The sequence below is a fragment of the Cryptotermes secundus genome, unplaced genomic scaffold, assembly GCF_002891405.2.
Source record: "Cryptotermes secundus unplaced genomic scaffold, Csec_1.0 scaffold612, whole genome shotgun sequence".
Lineage (NCBI taxonomy): Eukaryota > Metazoa > Arthropoda > Insecta > Blattodea > Kalotermitidae > Cryptotermes > Cryptotermes secundus.
In genome coordinates this window covers 1470797-1488272 of record NW_019729902.1, presented here as the reverse complement: position 1 = coordinate 1488272, position 17476 = coordinate 1470797, and the positions used below count along the sequence as shown (strand labels likewise).

General features: G+C 41.2%; 1 protein-coding gene across 1 annotated transcript in view; it reads left to right on the top strand.

Annotated features, from left to right (window-relative positions):
* The window catches only part of LOC111865767 (structural maintenance of chromosomes protein 2), a 65025-nt gene that overhangs the window by 19602 nt on the left and 27947 nt on the right, over nt 1-17476 (top strand). Inside the window, exons 7-12 of the mRNA XM_023854032.2 lie at nt 1229-1378; nt 3500-3689; nt 5572-5747; nt 10821-10939; nt 15543-15681; nt 15982-16128. Of these exons, the coding sequence (XP_023709800.1) occupies nt 1229-1378; nt 3500-3689; nt 5572-5747; nt 10821-10939; nt 15543-15681; nt 15982-16128 (921 nt within the window). The remainder of the gene's footprint in view (nt 1-1228; nt 1379-3499; nt 3690-5571; nt 5748-10820; nt 10940-15542; nt 15682-15981; nt 16129-17476) is intronic.

Genomic DNA, 17476 nt, shown 5'->3' with positions numbered 1-17476 from the left:
TCACAAATAAGGAATTCCAGGTAAAACCCATAGAGCACAGTTTCCTAGTGCACTACATTTTATTCCTACAGATCTTGTATGCCTAACAAGCTGGCAGAGGTTGTAACACTTCTGGCTTGTGTTTGGATGGTGCCCAGTTTGAATCATAATAGGCCATGACTGCTTCCTTCTAAGTCCTTTCTGATTAGTTATCATGTCATTCCATGATATATAACCTGAGGTAATGACAGCATTCTTAAACAAACCATAAATGAAAGAAGTTGTGGGAAGAACTAACTGCCTGCTTCATTTTGATATGACATGGACCACATAGAAAACGTGTCCAGCATTTCTTCCATTATTGTGTGTATTCGTTGGTGTGGTAACATTTTTACTGAGCTATTGCCTAGCAACAGTAAGGGGATAAAATAAACACACAGACTGATGGGAGGCAATTATGAAGTATGATATTGAGATGGGCTCAAGTGCCATGATATACATAACCAAGTTTCATAAAGATTGGTTCAAGCATTCAAAAATTGATAGCGGGCGAAACACAGACACACAGACAGCATGGGGATTTGGTTTATGTCATCGGAAAGGAAAACCCTGTAAGTTCTTTTTTCCATGCCCAGCTTACGCGCATGCGCCGCCACATTTCTGCCACCATGTTAGGAATCACTTGGACAGAGTAATGGCTGGGAGATAGATCAGCAGAAGTGGATCAATTGCTTGGCCTCCTAGGTCATCATATTTAACCCCACTGAATTTTTTCTTGTCGGGTTATGTGAAGGACATTGTCTACCAGGTTAAGATCAATGACCTGCAACACCTGAAAGCCTGCATAAGGGATGCTGTGGCTATGGTAACACCAAACATGCTGTATCGTCTGGATATTTGTCATGCCACCAAGGGGGTCCACATTGAAATTAGTGAGGAAGTTACATACTTAGAAAAAACTTTGATAGTTTCCCTTTGTAGTTGTGTAACCCATAAATGTGCATAATAAAAGCTTTCTGAGATATAGTTATTTTATTTTGATACCTTTCGTCCGGACACCATTTAGTGAATATTTTTGGAACAGCCATATCAATCTTGCAACATACTTTGAGATCCTAACAGTCATCAGCCACAGACTTTAGCTATATAGAATATAAGTCAAGCATTAAAAGATTGAAATTGAATTGGTCTGTCAGTGTCAAAGTATATGAATTTAACTATTTCATTTGTTTTCCTGCATCTCTTTCAGGAGGGTGGCAGTAAATTGCAGGCTCTGGAGATGGAATTAAAGGCAAAGGAAAAGGAAGAAGCTGAAGTTGTTGCTGCACATAAGGCAAACCATGATAGTGTAGTGTCTGAGGAGAAGAAGAAGAAACAACTGGAGCAGAGTTTACGTGTGGTAAATAAAAATGCTTCTTTTCCAAGTCTAGTTGAGATTGAACCACACACCACTGAAACAGAGCTCATACTGAATAAGAACCTAAAGATTCAAATATAATGAAGTAGTATAATTTTTCCTGACGTTTCGTGTGGGTGTGAAACTCGGTTTCTCAGGCTAAGGAAGGAACATAAAGTAAAGGTGCTGGAGAACAAATGCTGAGGAAAGTATTTGGACCTCAGACAGAAAGTAACAGGAAGATGGACATTGTTGCATAATGGAGAACTTCATAATCTGTACTCTTTGCCAGATATAAGGCTGATGAAATCAAGGAGAATGAGATTGGTGGGACATGTACCAGATGTTGGGAAAGGACCACTTGGGAGAAGTAGGCATAGATTGGAGGATAATATTAAAGTGGGTCATAAGGAATTAGGAAGTGGACTGGTTTTATCTTGCTCAGGATAGTAATCAGTGTTGGGCTCTTGTGAACATGGAAGTGGACTTTGGGGCTCCACAAAAAACGGGGAATTTCATCACCGGTTGACTGGCTGTCACCTTTGTGAGATGGACTGCCTTCCATGGAGTTTGTTAACTTACAATAACTTCAGGTCAGTGAAAAGCAGACATTTACACATTTTTGTGTTAATGGAATTTCTTTGATTGTATGTGCAGGTGGTGGTGACGATAGTTTCATCACTGCCAGGTTCGTCAGGAGTTCATTCAGTTTCTCACAACCGACAAATATTTTGTATCTCCATAACATCCAAAATGGGATGTTACTGAATTTTTATTTGCATTAGTTAACCTTTAAGAGCCGAGCGACACCATATGGCGTCATGAAAATAAAGTCAAGGGGACGAATGATGCCATATGTCGTCGCGCATTCCACGCGTGCGGCCGGCTTTTTAAAATCTAATTTTAAGTTATAAATTCTTTTTCTACTTATATGATTTTTGGTCACCAGCTTTATAAGTTGTCTCTCTTCCCACCTGCATCGTCTAACGGAAGTTGGCTTTGTATGGAAATCTTGGAAACATCCAGAAATCCAGGGTCCGACGTCGCACTTCACGCACTTTGTCTAGACGGTTCTTCGTTTCCCACGCGAAAACACACATGACACCTCAATTGCGAAGTAGAGGAAGTTGGCCAGTGATGTGGTTTGGCCTCCCATAATCGAGATATCTCCGATAAAATGGCAGGGGTTCGACCCCTGGGCCATTGATGGCGAGGTGGACCCCTTCCAGCATGTTCTGCACAAGAGCGAGACGAAATTCTCTGTGTGACAACAGGATGTAACTGTTCAGATCCAGGAGATGGAAAAATAGTTTATTTGTCCATTTCCAGGTTCGACGACAGATGCTATAACTGTTTGCCACAGTTTGCCCACAGCTCCACCTGAATAATTATTCACACTCCTCTTGCCATGCTGGTGTGGTGGTCCCCAGGTTGCCGACCAAGATGATGGGTCTTCCTCGAAATCCATTTCTGAATCACTTTCCTCAACGCCACTCTCAGAATTGTCGGTAAAACAATCTGANGTACGTTTATCACAAAAATTGTAGAAATCACAGCAATTTTAGGAAATGATTACAGTTTTTATTACTTTAAAATTGCGGGTATTTAAATCTAATCCTTCCCGCTGCCGTTACCGGAATTTAAAGGGCCGTCACTTAAAGGTTAATCTCTTACTTAGGGGCTAACTAGGCATCTGCCCCACCCCACATTATTTGAAAAAAAAAAAAATCAAAATTAATGAAGAGAAAGAAATGTGCAAAACATTAATAATACAAATTTGAAGTGTTTCAATTATTCTTCTTTCCTGAATACTCTAGAGCAGTCAGTAAAAATGTATTAAATGGCTTAAATGTAAGTTTGTAAGCAAATTTTGTGCCCCCCCCCCTAAAAAAAAAAGAGAAATGACTGGACACATACACACACACACACAGAAAATATCCAGGTGGTGCCCGTGTTAGTAGTGCAAACATTTTCTTTAAAAGTCTGTTTGCGTAATTATTCCAGTTTAGATGTGAATGTTTCATACATGTCGTGGTATAGATACATACCCAAAGTCCTGATACAAATTGTATTCGAATGTGTAATTGCTGTTGTCAACGCTGGTAATAATGCACCTTATTTCAGGACGAAGCTTCATTGTCAGTCAAGGAAGCTGAGCTGCAGAAGGTGCAGGAGCACTTCCATGAGTTAAAAGATAGAGACACGGCTGATGCAGCAGCTCTTGCAACTGCACAGCGAAAGTTTCAGAATCTCAGCACTGGACTAATGACTGATGGTGATGGGGGAGACTCAACTCTACAAGATCAGCTCATGGGTACGCCTGTTTCAGAGTCCATATGTTCTATTTGAGGATTAATGTTTGTTCAACTTATTAGCATGAATAATAAATTCTGTACTCGGTCAAGAAAGAAATGCTGGCAGCCAAAATTGAGTAAGTTAACTTACTCAATTTTGGCTGCCATCTCCTTCAAGTAGTCTTCTTGGGAATATATGCAGCGATCCTATCGTTTTTTCCCCCGCTTCAAAAGTACTATGGAAGTCATATTCCTTAATGCAGTTGAGTACTGCTTGCAGTTCCCTTTGGATGTCGGACACTGTTTCAAAACATGATTCCTTCAGTTTCATTTTCAATTTGGGAAGCAGAGCGAAATCACAGGGGGCCTAGGACCAGCAAGTAGGGAGGATGGGAAATGATAACCATGTTGTTGTTAGTCACAAACTCTATGGTTTTCAAGGACTTGTGGGTGTGAGCGTTGTCATAATGAAGGAGCCACTCGTGGTTGGGCCAAAGTTCCGATCTTTTTCATCTCACATTTTCTCTCAAGAGTCTCAAAACTTCACAGTAAAAGTCAGAGTTGACCATAGTGTTAGGAGGAACAAATTCATGGTGAACAATCCCCTTCATGTTGAAAAAACAATGAGCATGCTCTTTGTTTAACTGTGGACCTAGGTGACTGTGGGCCCTTCCACTGTGAGAAAAGTTGCTTTGTTTCTGGATCATAACTGTAATACAACTCTCCTCAACCCTTATGATCCTACAGATACAAGTAAAAGTTGGATCCTCATTGGCCTTCTCTCATGGTTGAAGACACGTTTATGTGTTGCTGCTTTTGATCATTTGTCAAGAGTCACGGAACAAACTTCATGGCAGTGCGGTGCATGTTCTAATTTTCTGTTAAGATCTGGCAAACTCCATAACTGATCCCAGCAGTGTCTGTGAGCTCATGGATTGTTTAGCAAAAGTCTTCATGGATGTTCTCAAATTTTTTCAATATTTTCTGTCATTTTGCTGGTGCTTGGTTGCCCTGAAAGTTTGTAATCTTCAACTGACACTTGATTGGCCTTGAAACATGAATGCCGTTTAGAAACTGCTGTCTGGCTTAAAGAATCTTCTCCAAAAGCCTCAAGAAGCATTTCAAGGGTTTTCGTATCTGATTTACTGAGCTTCACACAAAACTTGATGCAGACACATTGCTTGATTTTGCCATCCATCACAGACAAAATGAAACATGAAGTTGGTAAAGCACCCATGTAAAACAATGGCTGTTCACAGCGTGGTGTCATATGGCAGACTGATGCAGTACGCTTGCGGACATGCGGCCTTGGCCTTGCTTCTCATCTTTCACCAATGCAGAACAGTAACAGACCGGGAACTTTCCAACAGCACCTCGTAGCTATAATCCTGCAGAGTTGTTGGGTGTTTTGTATGGAGTGCATAAAATGATGGCTTATGGGAAGATCCAATCCATCTGCATACTTCATCTCCAAAACTGCTGAGAGAATTTTGATCAAAATTGTTACTGTCATGCTATATTAGAAGTTGTTAGATTAATTTGATTTTGATTCATGTCTGTTTCTCCCTTCTGTATATGTAATTCAAGTGGAATATTTATTAGTGTTCTGGAATATGGCTCACCATACATAATATGAAATAATGATCTTGGTATTTGCTACAGTTTTTATTAAAACCAGTGAAGTGTGCAAAAAACAAAAGAGTTTACTTGGGAACTATGTACGTAAATCCAGTGGAGTATTCTTTTCTACTCTTGATCCGTCTTGATAATTTTGCATTTTGGTTCAGACATGCTGTTTATTCATTTATGTTCTTTTGTCTTATCTTTGTAAACAGAGCCATTGCTGCATATTTGTGAGGTTTTTCAGTTTGTTTGACTTTCTGTGTGTCTTGATGGTTGCAGCTGCTAAGCAGGAGGAGGCACAGGCACAAACGGAAGTTAAACAGTCTCAGATGCAGTTGCAGCACTATCAGAAAGAGCTGAGAGAAAAACAGCAGGAGCTGGAACAAACTGCAACAGAGTATGAGAAGGATAGAAGGAATCTTGAGAACATGGAGAAGGAACATGCCAATATGGAGGTATGTTTTTTTTATGTAAATCTAATTTCATTGTGCAGGGTGCTATTGAGACGATTGTTACTTAACTGATGAATAAATTCCATTTTTCTAGGGATCCTGTCATATTTTCATATTGTATTTTCTTTAGAGTCATTTTGATATTACCCTTCCATGGTTGTTTGGGTCTCCCAATTTGTCTCCCTTTATGTTTTCAACAGGATTTTGTGTGTGTGTGTGTCTATATATATATATATAGGGCTTAATAAATATATGTTACAACGCTCTGGTGTAAGTAAATGGTTTCAATCTGATCATGCTTTTTTAATACATCCATTTTTGGGAACGCTTCCTTTTGGCACTAAAGGTTACAAAAATTTCTGAGAAGATGCATATGTTTTAGGGGATATTATTGTTGTTTTACATTATAAAAGTTGCTCAAAATGGCGGCCGTGAACTTCATTGCATGTTCTGCACCACCTGGCCATGTTACGCTGAACTCTTTGAAAGATACTTGGCCGTTCCTGGATGGTTCCAGCTGCTAATGCAATTCTTGCCACAAGATCATGTTGCATCTCCACTGGAGTCTCGTACACCAGGCTTTGCATGTACCCCCAGAGAAAGAAGACCAATGGAGTCAAGTCACGGGAGCGAGGGGGCCAGATTATTGGGCTTCCACGTTCAGTCCATCTGTTGCCAAAGGTTTCATCCAAATAATCATGGACAGCATTAGTGCAGTGTGCTGGGGCTCCATAATGCGGGAACCGCATTTCATGTCGGACTACCAGAGGCACCACTTCCAGCCACTCAGGTAAAGTCTCTTGGAGAAATATTAGATAAACGTCACCAGTAAGCCACAGAGGTAAGAGGTAAGGGCAACCTCCTCCACATTTCACAGGCCCTAGCGCATAAACAAAGCGTTTCCAGGCGTTTTTGTATTAACAAAATATGATCAGATTGAATCCATCCATCTATCACAGAGCATTGTAACGTAATGTGACGTGGATGGCGTAGCGGGAGGTGGGGGTCGTGTGAACTCTGTGATTTCACGAGTGACGTCACATACCCCCACTCCGTCCATCAGTGTGCAACGCTTGGTTGACATCCCCTTCCCCGCAGTGACGTGGCAGAGTAGCGGCGGCACCAGGCAGCCATTGCCGTGGTGATGTAACACGGAATGCCACGGTTGCTATGCAGCAGTAAACAACTCTCGTCAGCATTGCTAGGCTATCGGCAAACACGGCGTCAGGCAACAGCAGTACCTATCACGTAACTGTTTTCTGTCTTGTCCATGCCAAGGCTAAATAAGGAGCAGCGAACACTATTCACAGTCAGTTACGAGTTAGCCAGGGAGTTAGTAGTTAGTTAGTGTGTGAGCAGGAGTGACACAGTGCGGATGGAACAGTCGCTGAGTTCAGTTGTAGCGGAAAGAATACTGGAACGTGTGATTAGAAGTGATGGCGTGAGAAGCAGATGCTTGGCTCACAAGAGAAGTAATTGGGAGTGTGTAATACAGTGACACTGGAATAGCTCCCGTACTGTACTGTGAATATGTATAGACTACTGAGGACAGAGTGGACAGAATAGTGTGTAGGGTTTGGAAATTGTGTAAACCCGTAACAGTGTTATAATTAATTGTAGCCAAGACTTGTAGGTTGTTAAATAAACCAATTAACAATCCGAACAGCGTCTTCAGTAGCAAAACACATTACAATATATATATATACACTGACGTGCCAGAAGTCATGGGATAGGTACCTAGTATCGTGTAGGACCCCCTCTAGCCTGGCGAACTGCAGCAACTCGACATGGCATCAATTTCACAAGTGGATGGAAGCCCTCTGGAGAGATGTTGAGCCATGCCGTCTGGATTGCTGCCCACAGCTCCCTGGTATTTGTAGGTGCAGGATTTTGGGTGCGAATGGACCTCTCCACCACGTCCCATAAATGCTCAATTGATTTCATGGTGGGTGAATGTGTTGGCCACTCCATTCGTCAGAATTCTCCAGAATGCTCCTCGAACCAATTCTAGACAACTCCTGCCCGATGACACGGTGCATAGTCCTGCTGGAATATCCCATCGTTGTGGGGGTACATGAAGTCCATGAAGGGCTGCAAATGGTCACCAAGCAGTGTAATGTAGCGGTCACCAGTCAATTACGTGTTTAGGTGGACGAGCAGACCCAACTCATGCCACGTGAACACCTCCCACACCAAATGGAACCACCACCAGCCTGCATGGTGCCTTGTTGACAACTGGGGTCCATGGCCTCATGGGGTCTGCACCACACCCGAACCCTACCATCTGCCTGAAACAACTGGTACCGTGACTCATTGGACCACGCCACATGTTGCCAATCCTCCAGGGTCCAATTAGTGACGTCACAAGCCCAGGTGAAGTGTTGTGTCTGGTGTCGTGGTGTTAACAGAGGCACTCTGGTCAGTCTTCTGCGCCCATATCCCATGGAAGCTAAAGAACGCCGTACTGACCTGCTGGATATGTGTCTGGTACCTCCTGCATTGAATGTGGATGTGATTTCAGCTAGTGTCGCTTGTCTTACCACGGACAATTCTAGCTAGATGTTGCTGGTCACGATCATTAAGCACCCGTGGTCGGCCACTGCGCTGTCCTCGGTGGGTGGAAATGCCTTCCACAAGGTATTCCCGGTACACTTGTGACACCGTGGATCGAGGAATGTTGAATGACCGCACAACTTCGGAAATGGAATGTCCCATCTGCCTGGCACCCACTATCATGCCTCGTTCAAACTCCGATAATTCACGTTGGCTTGCCATGAGCAGACTAGCTGGTGTTCATCCTGACTCATGAGAGAACACCTCACAACTGATAATGCTCTGGGCATTCCCAAGCCGTCAAGGGACGGTGGCGCCACTTAAAAATAAATTTAGATACTGCTGTCCCCTGACTTTTGGCACTTGAGTGTATATGTATACTACTCTGTCCAAAAAGTATCTGACCTTGGGCTGGGAAAAAATATTTCTGTATGTGGGTGGTTACAATACCTAATCGCCTTCAAAGAAGGCCCCTTGTGACTCCACACACTTAGCCCAGCAGTCCTTCCATCGCTGGAAGCAATTCTGGAAGGCTTCTTCTGGAATAGTGTGCAGCTGCGCTGTCGTGTTCTGTATGATGTCCTTGTGGCTGTCAAAACGGCAGCCTTTTAGTGGTGTCTTCAATCTCAGGAACAGCCAGAAATCACAAGGAGCCATGTCAGGAGAGTAGGGAGCCTGGCGAACCTGCGGAATGCCGTGCTTGGCCAGGAAACCCTGGATCAAGCGTGATGAATGAGCTGGGGCATTGTCATGATGCAGCTGTCAGTTGTGTGTGTCCCACAGCTCTGGTCTCTTGTGCTGAACTGCATCACAAAGATGGTGGAGGACTTCTTGGTAGTACTCCTTATTGACAGTCTGGCCTAGTGGTGTGTACTCGTGATGCCCAACACCCCGGTAATCGAAAAAAAAAATAGTATCACCTTCACAGTGCTTTGAACCTGTTGGGCTCTTTTGGGCCTAGGGGATGTTTGATGCTCCCATTGTGACGCCTGGACCTTGGTTTCCGGGTCATATCCGTACACCCACAACTCGTCACCAGTGATCACAGTCTTCAGGAACTCAGGATCCCTGTTGGCGCACCCCAGCATGTCCTGCGCGACCACAAGGCGGAGTTGTTACTGCTCCGGCGAAAGCAACTTGGGCACAAATTTTGTTGCCACTCTTCGCATGCCCAAATCCTTGGTTAAAATAGTGTTTACGGAACCTCTGCTGATCCGAACCTCATCAGCAACTTCACAGATGGCCAAATGACGGTCCTCCATGATCAGTGTCCCGCACTTTTTCAATGACATCAGCATTGATGGTCTCCCGGAACGCTGCTCACTGTCCACCCACATACGACCATGTTTAAAGTGGTTGAACCACTCTTTAATTTGAGTGACACCCCATTGCATCATTGCCAAAAGCCTGCTGAATTTTGCAAATTGTTTCCGCTTGTGTATCCCCAAGTTTCTGACAAAACTTAATGCACTATCACTGCTCCAAACGTTCTGTCCTCTTGAGTGAAATGAGAATGCGACGAACACGTGTTGCACCACTACGCTATCTGGCAGTCACAGACGCATCCGGCAGTGTTGCGAGTCAGCAAAAAATCACGCATGCTCATGAAAGTCCCTTCTACCACCATGCTCAGTTTCCCCACCCCTCTGGCCATTACTTACAGCAGAAAAAAATAAAGTTGGATACTTTTTGGACATATGGTATATATGTATATCTTTGCTGCAAGTATATTTCATGTTGTGACCATCTTATCCCGTATTGAACCTTGCTGACTGCTGGCTGAAGGATACAAATTATCAAGCGCATAATGTAGTTTTCCATGTTCTGTCATTTCTTCATTTTTATAGCTCCAAATATTTTTTTCAACACTTGTTTTTGGCTGCTGAAATCCTTGTTATCAAAAGAGATACAGCAGTATACTATTTATGAAAGGTGAATCAGGAATTATGTGAAAGTAAGCAGTTGTGGCTTATTTTATAGTATTTTTCTATAGAAACTTGAACACACAGAATTATTTGTGAGTAGTTGTTCATTGTGAAAATTTGGATTCCATCTGCAGCCTTTCGGTTCCTCACACTTCATCCCTTTGTTTTGTCATATACAGCAGCTTAGACTTCCAGTTCGAGTACTCAATGCCTTTTCATATCCCAGGGAGCTCAGAATCACTTGAAGTTGAGCTGCCTGAGAATTTAGGTATGCAGTGAACTGTGTCAAATATGGTATTAAATTAATTTTGAAACTTTAGGTGTGTCTGTACAAACTTGAAAACTTTTGTTGGGCTGTTTTCTTGATACAGTTACTGTGTTTTTGGGCATTATCCATGGTCCTATTTTTTTATTTAAAATAGCATTTTGCAGACTGGATTCTGTCTCCACCTTCAGGCAGAAACTTACTCAGTTGTGCATAGTTGTCCAAAAACACAGTAATTATATTAATGTACCATTGTCACAAACTTTTAGATCTTGTTCTGTTTTCTTGATTTTAAATTCTACAATTTGATGTGATGTCTGTTCTCTATTACAGACTCAGTTGCAGAAAATCCAGTATGAAGATGGTCACATTGAACAGCTTCAGGATGAGCGCCAGCAGCTCTTATCTGAAATACGAAAGCTGAAAGAAAAAATTGATACATTTGAGGCAAGGTAGGATAGACAGTAATAGGTGCCCAGCTTTATATAATGTTGGCTTGTATAATAGTCTCAATTGATAATTTAAAAATTATGCGCAATATTTTTTTGGTGGTGTGGGTCAGCCTAATGTGAAGGAACTACTTTNCGTGATGAATGAGCTGGGGCATTGTCATGATGCAGCTGTCAGTTGTGTGTGTCCCACAGCTCTGGTCTCTTGTGCTGAACTGCATCACAAAGATGGTGGAGGACTTCTTGGTAGTACTCCTTATTGACAGTCTGGCCTAGTGGTGTGTACTCGTGATGCCCAACACCCCGGTAATCGAAAAAAAAAATAGTATCACCTTCACAGTGCTTTGAACCTGTTGGGCTCTTTTGGGCCTAGGGGATGTTTGATGCTCCCATTGTGACGCCTGGACCTTGGTTTCCGGGTCATATCCGTACACCCACAACTCGTCACCAGTGATCACAGTCTTCAGGAACTCAGGATCCCTGTTGGCGCACCCCAGCATGTCCTGCGCGACCACAAGGCGGAGTTGTTACTGCTCCGGCGAAAGCAACTTGGGCACAAATTTTGTTGCCACTCTTCGCATGCCCAAATCCTTGGTTAAAATAGTGTTTACGGAACCTCTGCTGATCCGAACCTCATCAGCAACTTCACAGATGGCCAAATGACGGTCCTCCATGATCAGTGTCCCGCACTTTTTCAATGACATCAGCATTGATGGTCTCCCGGAACGCTGCTCACTGTCCACCCACATACGACCATGTTTAAAGTGGTTGAACCACTCTTTAATTTGAGTGACACCCCATTGCATCATTGCCAAAAGCCTGCTGAATTTTGCAAATTGTTTCCGCTTGTGTATCCCCAAGTTTCTGACAAAACTTAATGCACTATCACTGCTCCAAACGTTCTGTCCTCTTGAGTGAAATGAGAATGCGACGAACACGTGTTGCACCACTACGCTATCTGGCAGTCACAGACGCATCCGGCAGTGTTGCGAGTCAGCAAAAAATCACGCATGCTCATGAAAGTCCCTTCTACCACCATGCTCAGTTTCCCCACCCCTCTGGCCATTACTTACAGCAGAAAAAAATAAAGTTGGATACTTTTTGGACATATGGTATATATGTATATCTTTGCTGCAAGTATATTTCATGTTGTGACCATCTTATCCCGTATTGAACCTTGCTGACTGCTGGCTGAAGGATACAAATTATCAAGCGCATAATGTAGTTTTCCATGTTCTGTCATTTCTTCATTTTTATAGCTCCAAATATTTTTTTCAACACTTGTTTTTGGCTGCTGAAATCCTTGTTATCAAAAGAGATACAGCAGTATACTATTTATGAAAGGTGAATCAGGAATTATGTGAAAGTAAGCAGTTGTGGCTTATTTTATAGTATTTTTCTATAGAAACTTGAACACACAGAATTATTTGTGAGTAGTTGTTCATTGTGAAAATTTGGATTCCATCTGCAGCCTTTCGGTTCCTCACACTTCATCCCTTTGTTTTGTCATATACAGCAGCTTAGACTTCCAGTTCGAGTACTCAATGCCTTTTCATATCCCAGGGAGCTCAGAATCACTTGAAGTTGAGCTGCCTGAGAATTTAGGTATGCAGTGAACTGTGTCAAATATGGTATTAAATTAATTTTGAAACTTTAGGTGTGTCTGTACAAACTTGAAAACTTTTGTTGGGCTGTTTTCTTGATACAGTTACTGTGTTTTTGGGCATTATCCATGGTCCTATTTTTTTATTTAAAATAGCATTTTGCAGACTGGATTCTGTCTCCACCTTCAGGCAGAAACTTACTCAGTTGTGCATAGTTGTCCAAAAACACAGTAATTATATTAATGTACCATTGTCACAAACTTTTAGATCTTGTTCTGTTTTCTTGATTTTAAATTCTACAATTTGATGTGATGTCTGTTCTCTATTACAGACTCAGTTGCAGAAAATCCAGTATGAAGATGGTCACATTGAACAGCTTCAGGATGAGCGCCAGCAGCTCTTATCTGAAATACGAAAGCTGAAAGAAAAAATTGATACATTTGAGGCAAGGTAGGATAGACAGTAATAGGTGCCCAGCTTTATATAATGTTGGCTTGTATAATAGTCTCAATTGATAATTTAAAAATTATGCGCAATATTTTTTTGGTGGTGTGGGTCAGCCTAATGTGAAGGAACTACTTTTCTCAGTTATTGAATGCACATAGGGTCAGTGCTGTTAGGCAGACAGAAATCCATACAGCTGAGCCGTTAATACCTGATCCTAGTCCTTTCGAGGTTGAAAGTGCTATTGCAAAATTGAAACAGTATAAATAGTCAGGTAGTCAAATTCCGGTATAGCTTATTCAAGCAGGAGGTGAAATATTACATTCTAAGATCCACAATCTAATTACTTCTATTTGGCATAAGGAAAAATTGCCTGATCAGTGGAAGGAGTCTAGTATTGTACCAGTGCACAAGAAAGGTGATAAAACTGACTATAGTAATTATTGGGGGATATCACTGCTATTAACTTCATATAAAATTTTGTCCAATATTCTTCTTTCAAGGTTAAGTCCATATATAGATGAAATTATTGGGGATCATCAGTGTGAGTTTCAATGTTACAGATCAGATCTTTTGCATTCATCAGATATTGGAGAAAAAATGGGAGTACTACGAGACAGTACATCAGCTATTCATAGACTTCAAGAAAGCATATGATTCAGTTATTGAATTTTGTCCAATATTCTTCTTTCAAGGTTAAGTCCATATATAGATGAAATTATTGGGGATCATTAGTGTGAGTTTCGATGTAACAGATCAACTACAGATCAATCTTTTGCATTCATCAGATATTGGAGAAAAAATGGGAGTACGATGAGACAGTACATCAGCTATTCATAGACTTCAAGAAAGCCTATGATTCAGTTAGGAGGGAAGTATTGTACAATATTCTAATAGAGTTTCGGATACCCATGAAACTAGTTAGGTTGATTAAAATGTGTTTAAATGAAACATATAGTAAAGTCCGTGTAGGTAAACATTTGTCTGATAAATTTCCTATCCAGAATGGTCTAAAACAAGGAGATGCTTTATCGCCACTCCTTTTCAACTCACTCTTACACACCTTACAATTATTATCACTTGTATTATCACCTGACATCTGGCCCAATACTCCAGTGCGACATCTCAGCTGTCCTCGATCACAGTTATCCCAAGACTGTCTTCTCCTCTGCTTATGTGGACCAGATACCAGACATCATTCGTCATGGTTCTGTTACTACTACTTCGACAGTCCGCCGTTATGCAACGCGTCTTCGGTTCATCTCCGGGGAGATTCGTTCGTCGTTTCGGCATTGTCTATGCAATGCCTCACTGTTATTGCGTTACCATGGAAGTACCTACTCCAAACACATTACAATATATTGGACACCACACATGAATATAGTACGATAGACAAAACATTAGAAGTCCTATATATCGGCAAGAAAGGCCGAACCTTGGAATACATATGAAAGATTTCACATTTACAAAATCAGCAAACTAAATTTGCAACTAAATGATAATTTTAACGAAATATTTAACCCTGTATATGATGTAATCATTGATACATACAAAACATAATATACAGTTATACCCCCTTCTCTCCTACCATCACTTCCACATACACCTTATCTCTACCCCCCCCCCCCCTCCCTCCCTTGCATTGACTTTTCACATACATCACCAAATCAGTCGTTTACATTCCTTACAGAACGGACAATACTTTGTAAGATGAGGCACCGACTAAATAGTAAGTAAATAATACACTATATCTTCAATGCCAAAATCAATTGTTAATTATAACAAAATTTAATACTATTACTTTCATATCATTTTCAGATTAACATTAATATTACTACATCTACATCATGAGCCACCAAAACAGTTTATTATATATACACAAAATATAGGATACTCCAATTTGTATGTAGGAACACAACAAAATCACAAAAACCAACGACTGACTTGATGATGTAAAGCATTACTTGAAGAATTTGTTCTTGTTTTATACTATAACTTTTGTTTTATATAGCCTAATTTATTGTATTTTTATGCCAAGTATTTTAATATAATTAATATTATTGTATCCAGTTTTACTAGAACTGCAGTTTAGTGGTGTATATATGGTAGCCATGTATTTGCCTGATAATGGATTTTAATAGCCGAAACATGTAGCAGAGCCAAACTAGGCACTGACCGTAATATTGTGATGGTTTTAATAAAGAAATTGGAAACATAAGTTATTGCAGCTGTAACAGCACCTACATGAAGGGGGGGTGACAGGAATGTTCCTAGTAGTGGGTAGGAGAACCACTGTGTGATGGGTGAACATATGCTCATTGCAACTTTATTTTTGAGGTATATTTGTAAGAGTAGTAAGTTTTCTGTAAAATCCAAATCCAAATGCTTGGATACCAGATGAGCAAGAGTTTTAAGCTGAAATGCAGTTTCAACAGAGCCTACATGACAGTTGAATGGAGGTCTTGGTTGTAAACATCTTTAGTAGGTCATGATTTTACTATTGTACATTTATGTTAGAAATCTTTTCATCTAAATTGGTCACTGTTCTCTCCTTAAAGGTATCCACATTTGAACTTTCAATATCATGATCCAGAACATAATTTCAAACGTTCAGCTGTCAAGGGTTTGATTTGCAAACTGTTCAAGTTGAAAGAGAAACATGCAGCCACTGCCCTTGAAGTTGCAGGTGGTGAAAGGGTAAGTAGACTGCAATTTCTAAAAGCAAATACATGTTTTATCCAAATTGTTCACTTTATTTAAAATTATGTTGGTTTGCAAGAAATAAGAATGCAATTGATATTCATCCCACAGTATCAGTATTCAAATTATATGAGGTGCTATTGGGAAGTTCCTGAACTAGATCAAAAAAGAAATGCTGGCTTAACACATTCAGTTTTGGCCGCTATCTCTTTCAAAATATTCTCCTTGGGAACATATATAGCGATCCCATCATTTTAGTGTAATTAATAATGAGCACTTGTGTATTTTTTCATTCAGCTATTTAACGTAATTGTAGACACAGAAGTAACAGCAAAAAAGTTGTTGCAAAAAGGACAACTGCAACGCCGTACCACAATTATTCCTCTCAATAAGATTGTTGGACACAGCTTGGACCAGAGTACAGTCAGACTTGCACAACAGCTGGTAAGTTGCATTTAACAGAAATTTGCATGTGTCTTACTGGTACAGTGGTTGCTGAGAGAAAATGATAATTATAACTTGCACTGTCTTTCTCATATATAGGAAACTTAGACCAGCAATTGAAGAAGTGAATTTCATAACAATAAAATGTTACATTCATAGTATTGTGGGTATGTACGAGGGTTGTACTGAAAGTCATGAGCAACAGTTTTTTTGTAAAGTAACATGCTTTATTATTGACAAACCAAATACACCACCTGAATCTACAGACCTTTCTTTATTTTTCCACATAATCGCCACTTCTTTGTACACATTTCTCCCAGTGTTCTGGGAGTTTGAAAATTCCCCTTCTGTAAAATTCCATTCCAGCCATCCGAAGACACTGACGCACTACTTTTTGAATTGCCTCGTCTCAAAACGTCCACGCAGCTCATCCTTCACAAATCTGAACTCTGGTAGTTGGAGGGTGCCAGATCAGGGCTATAGGAGGGATGTGGAAGAACTTCCCACCCCATCTTTGCAATTGCTTCCAATGTGAGGTGAGTGTTGTCATGCAGGATGATGATGTTTCGTCCCAGACGTTTATTGTGCAATGCATGATGGAGCTTATGCAGCATCTTGATGGTTTGCCCAGGTTCCAGGAATTTTGCCAGAATAAACCCCTCTGCATCCCAGAAGACTGTGCCCATCACCTTTGCAGCTGATAGCACTGTCTTTGCCTTGTTTTCTGATGGAAAATGCAAATGGTGCCATTCCATACTCTGCCGTTTCGTTTCAGGCTCGAAATGGTGAAACCAGCTTTGGTCACCTGTCACAATACAGAGCAAAAAAATCATGGCCTTCATGTCGATATCTCTGCAGCAGTTCTGAGGTGATGGCTTTTCGCTGACCTTTGTGGTCTTTGGTCAATAACCGTGGGACCCAACGAGCACAGACTTTCCTATAGTCCAAGCTTTCAATCACATCCTGTATTGCACTGTACCCTACTCCAAGATTTCGGGCTATTGTGTTCGCAGTCACATGCCTGTCATCTTGAATGATCCCATCCACTCTTTCCTTGTTGCGTTCAGTTGAGGCTGTTCAAGGACGACTGCTCCGAGGGTCATCTTCGATGCTGGTGTTCCCATCATGAAAATGTTTCGCCCATCTTCGAAAACTTCTTGCACCCATGCACACACTTCCATAAGCACGCTGAAGTCTCTGGTGAATTTCTACAGCAGGGATATCCTCTTTCACAAGAAATTCGATGACAGCACACTGGTGAAATGACATATCGTTGAAGAAAGCAGTTTTCTGGGATTTGGCACCGTGTATATGTGGTGTTAACCGACGTTTCGGAGGAACGTATCGC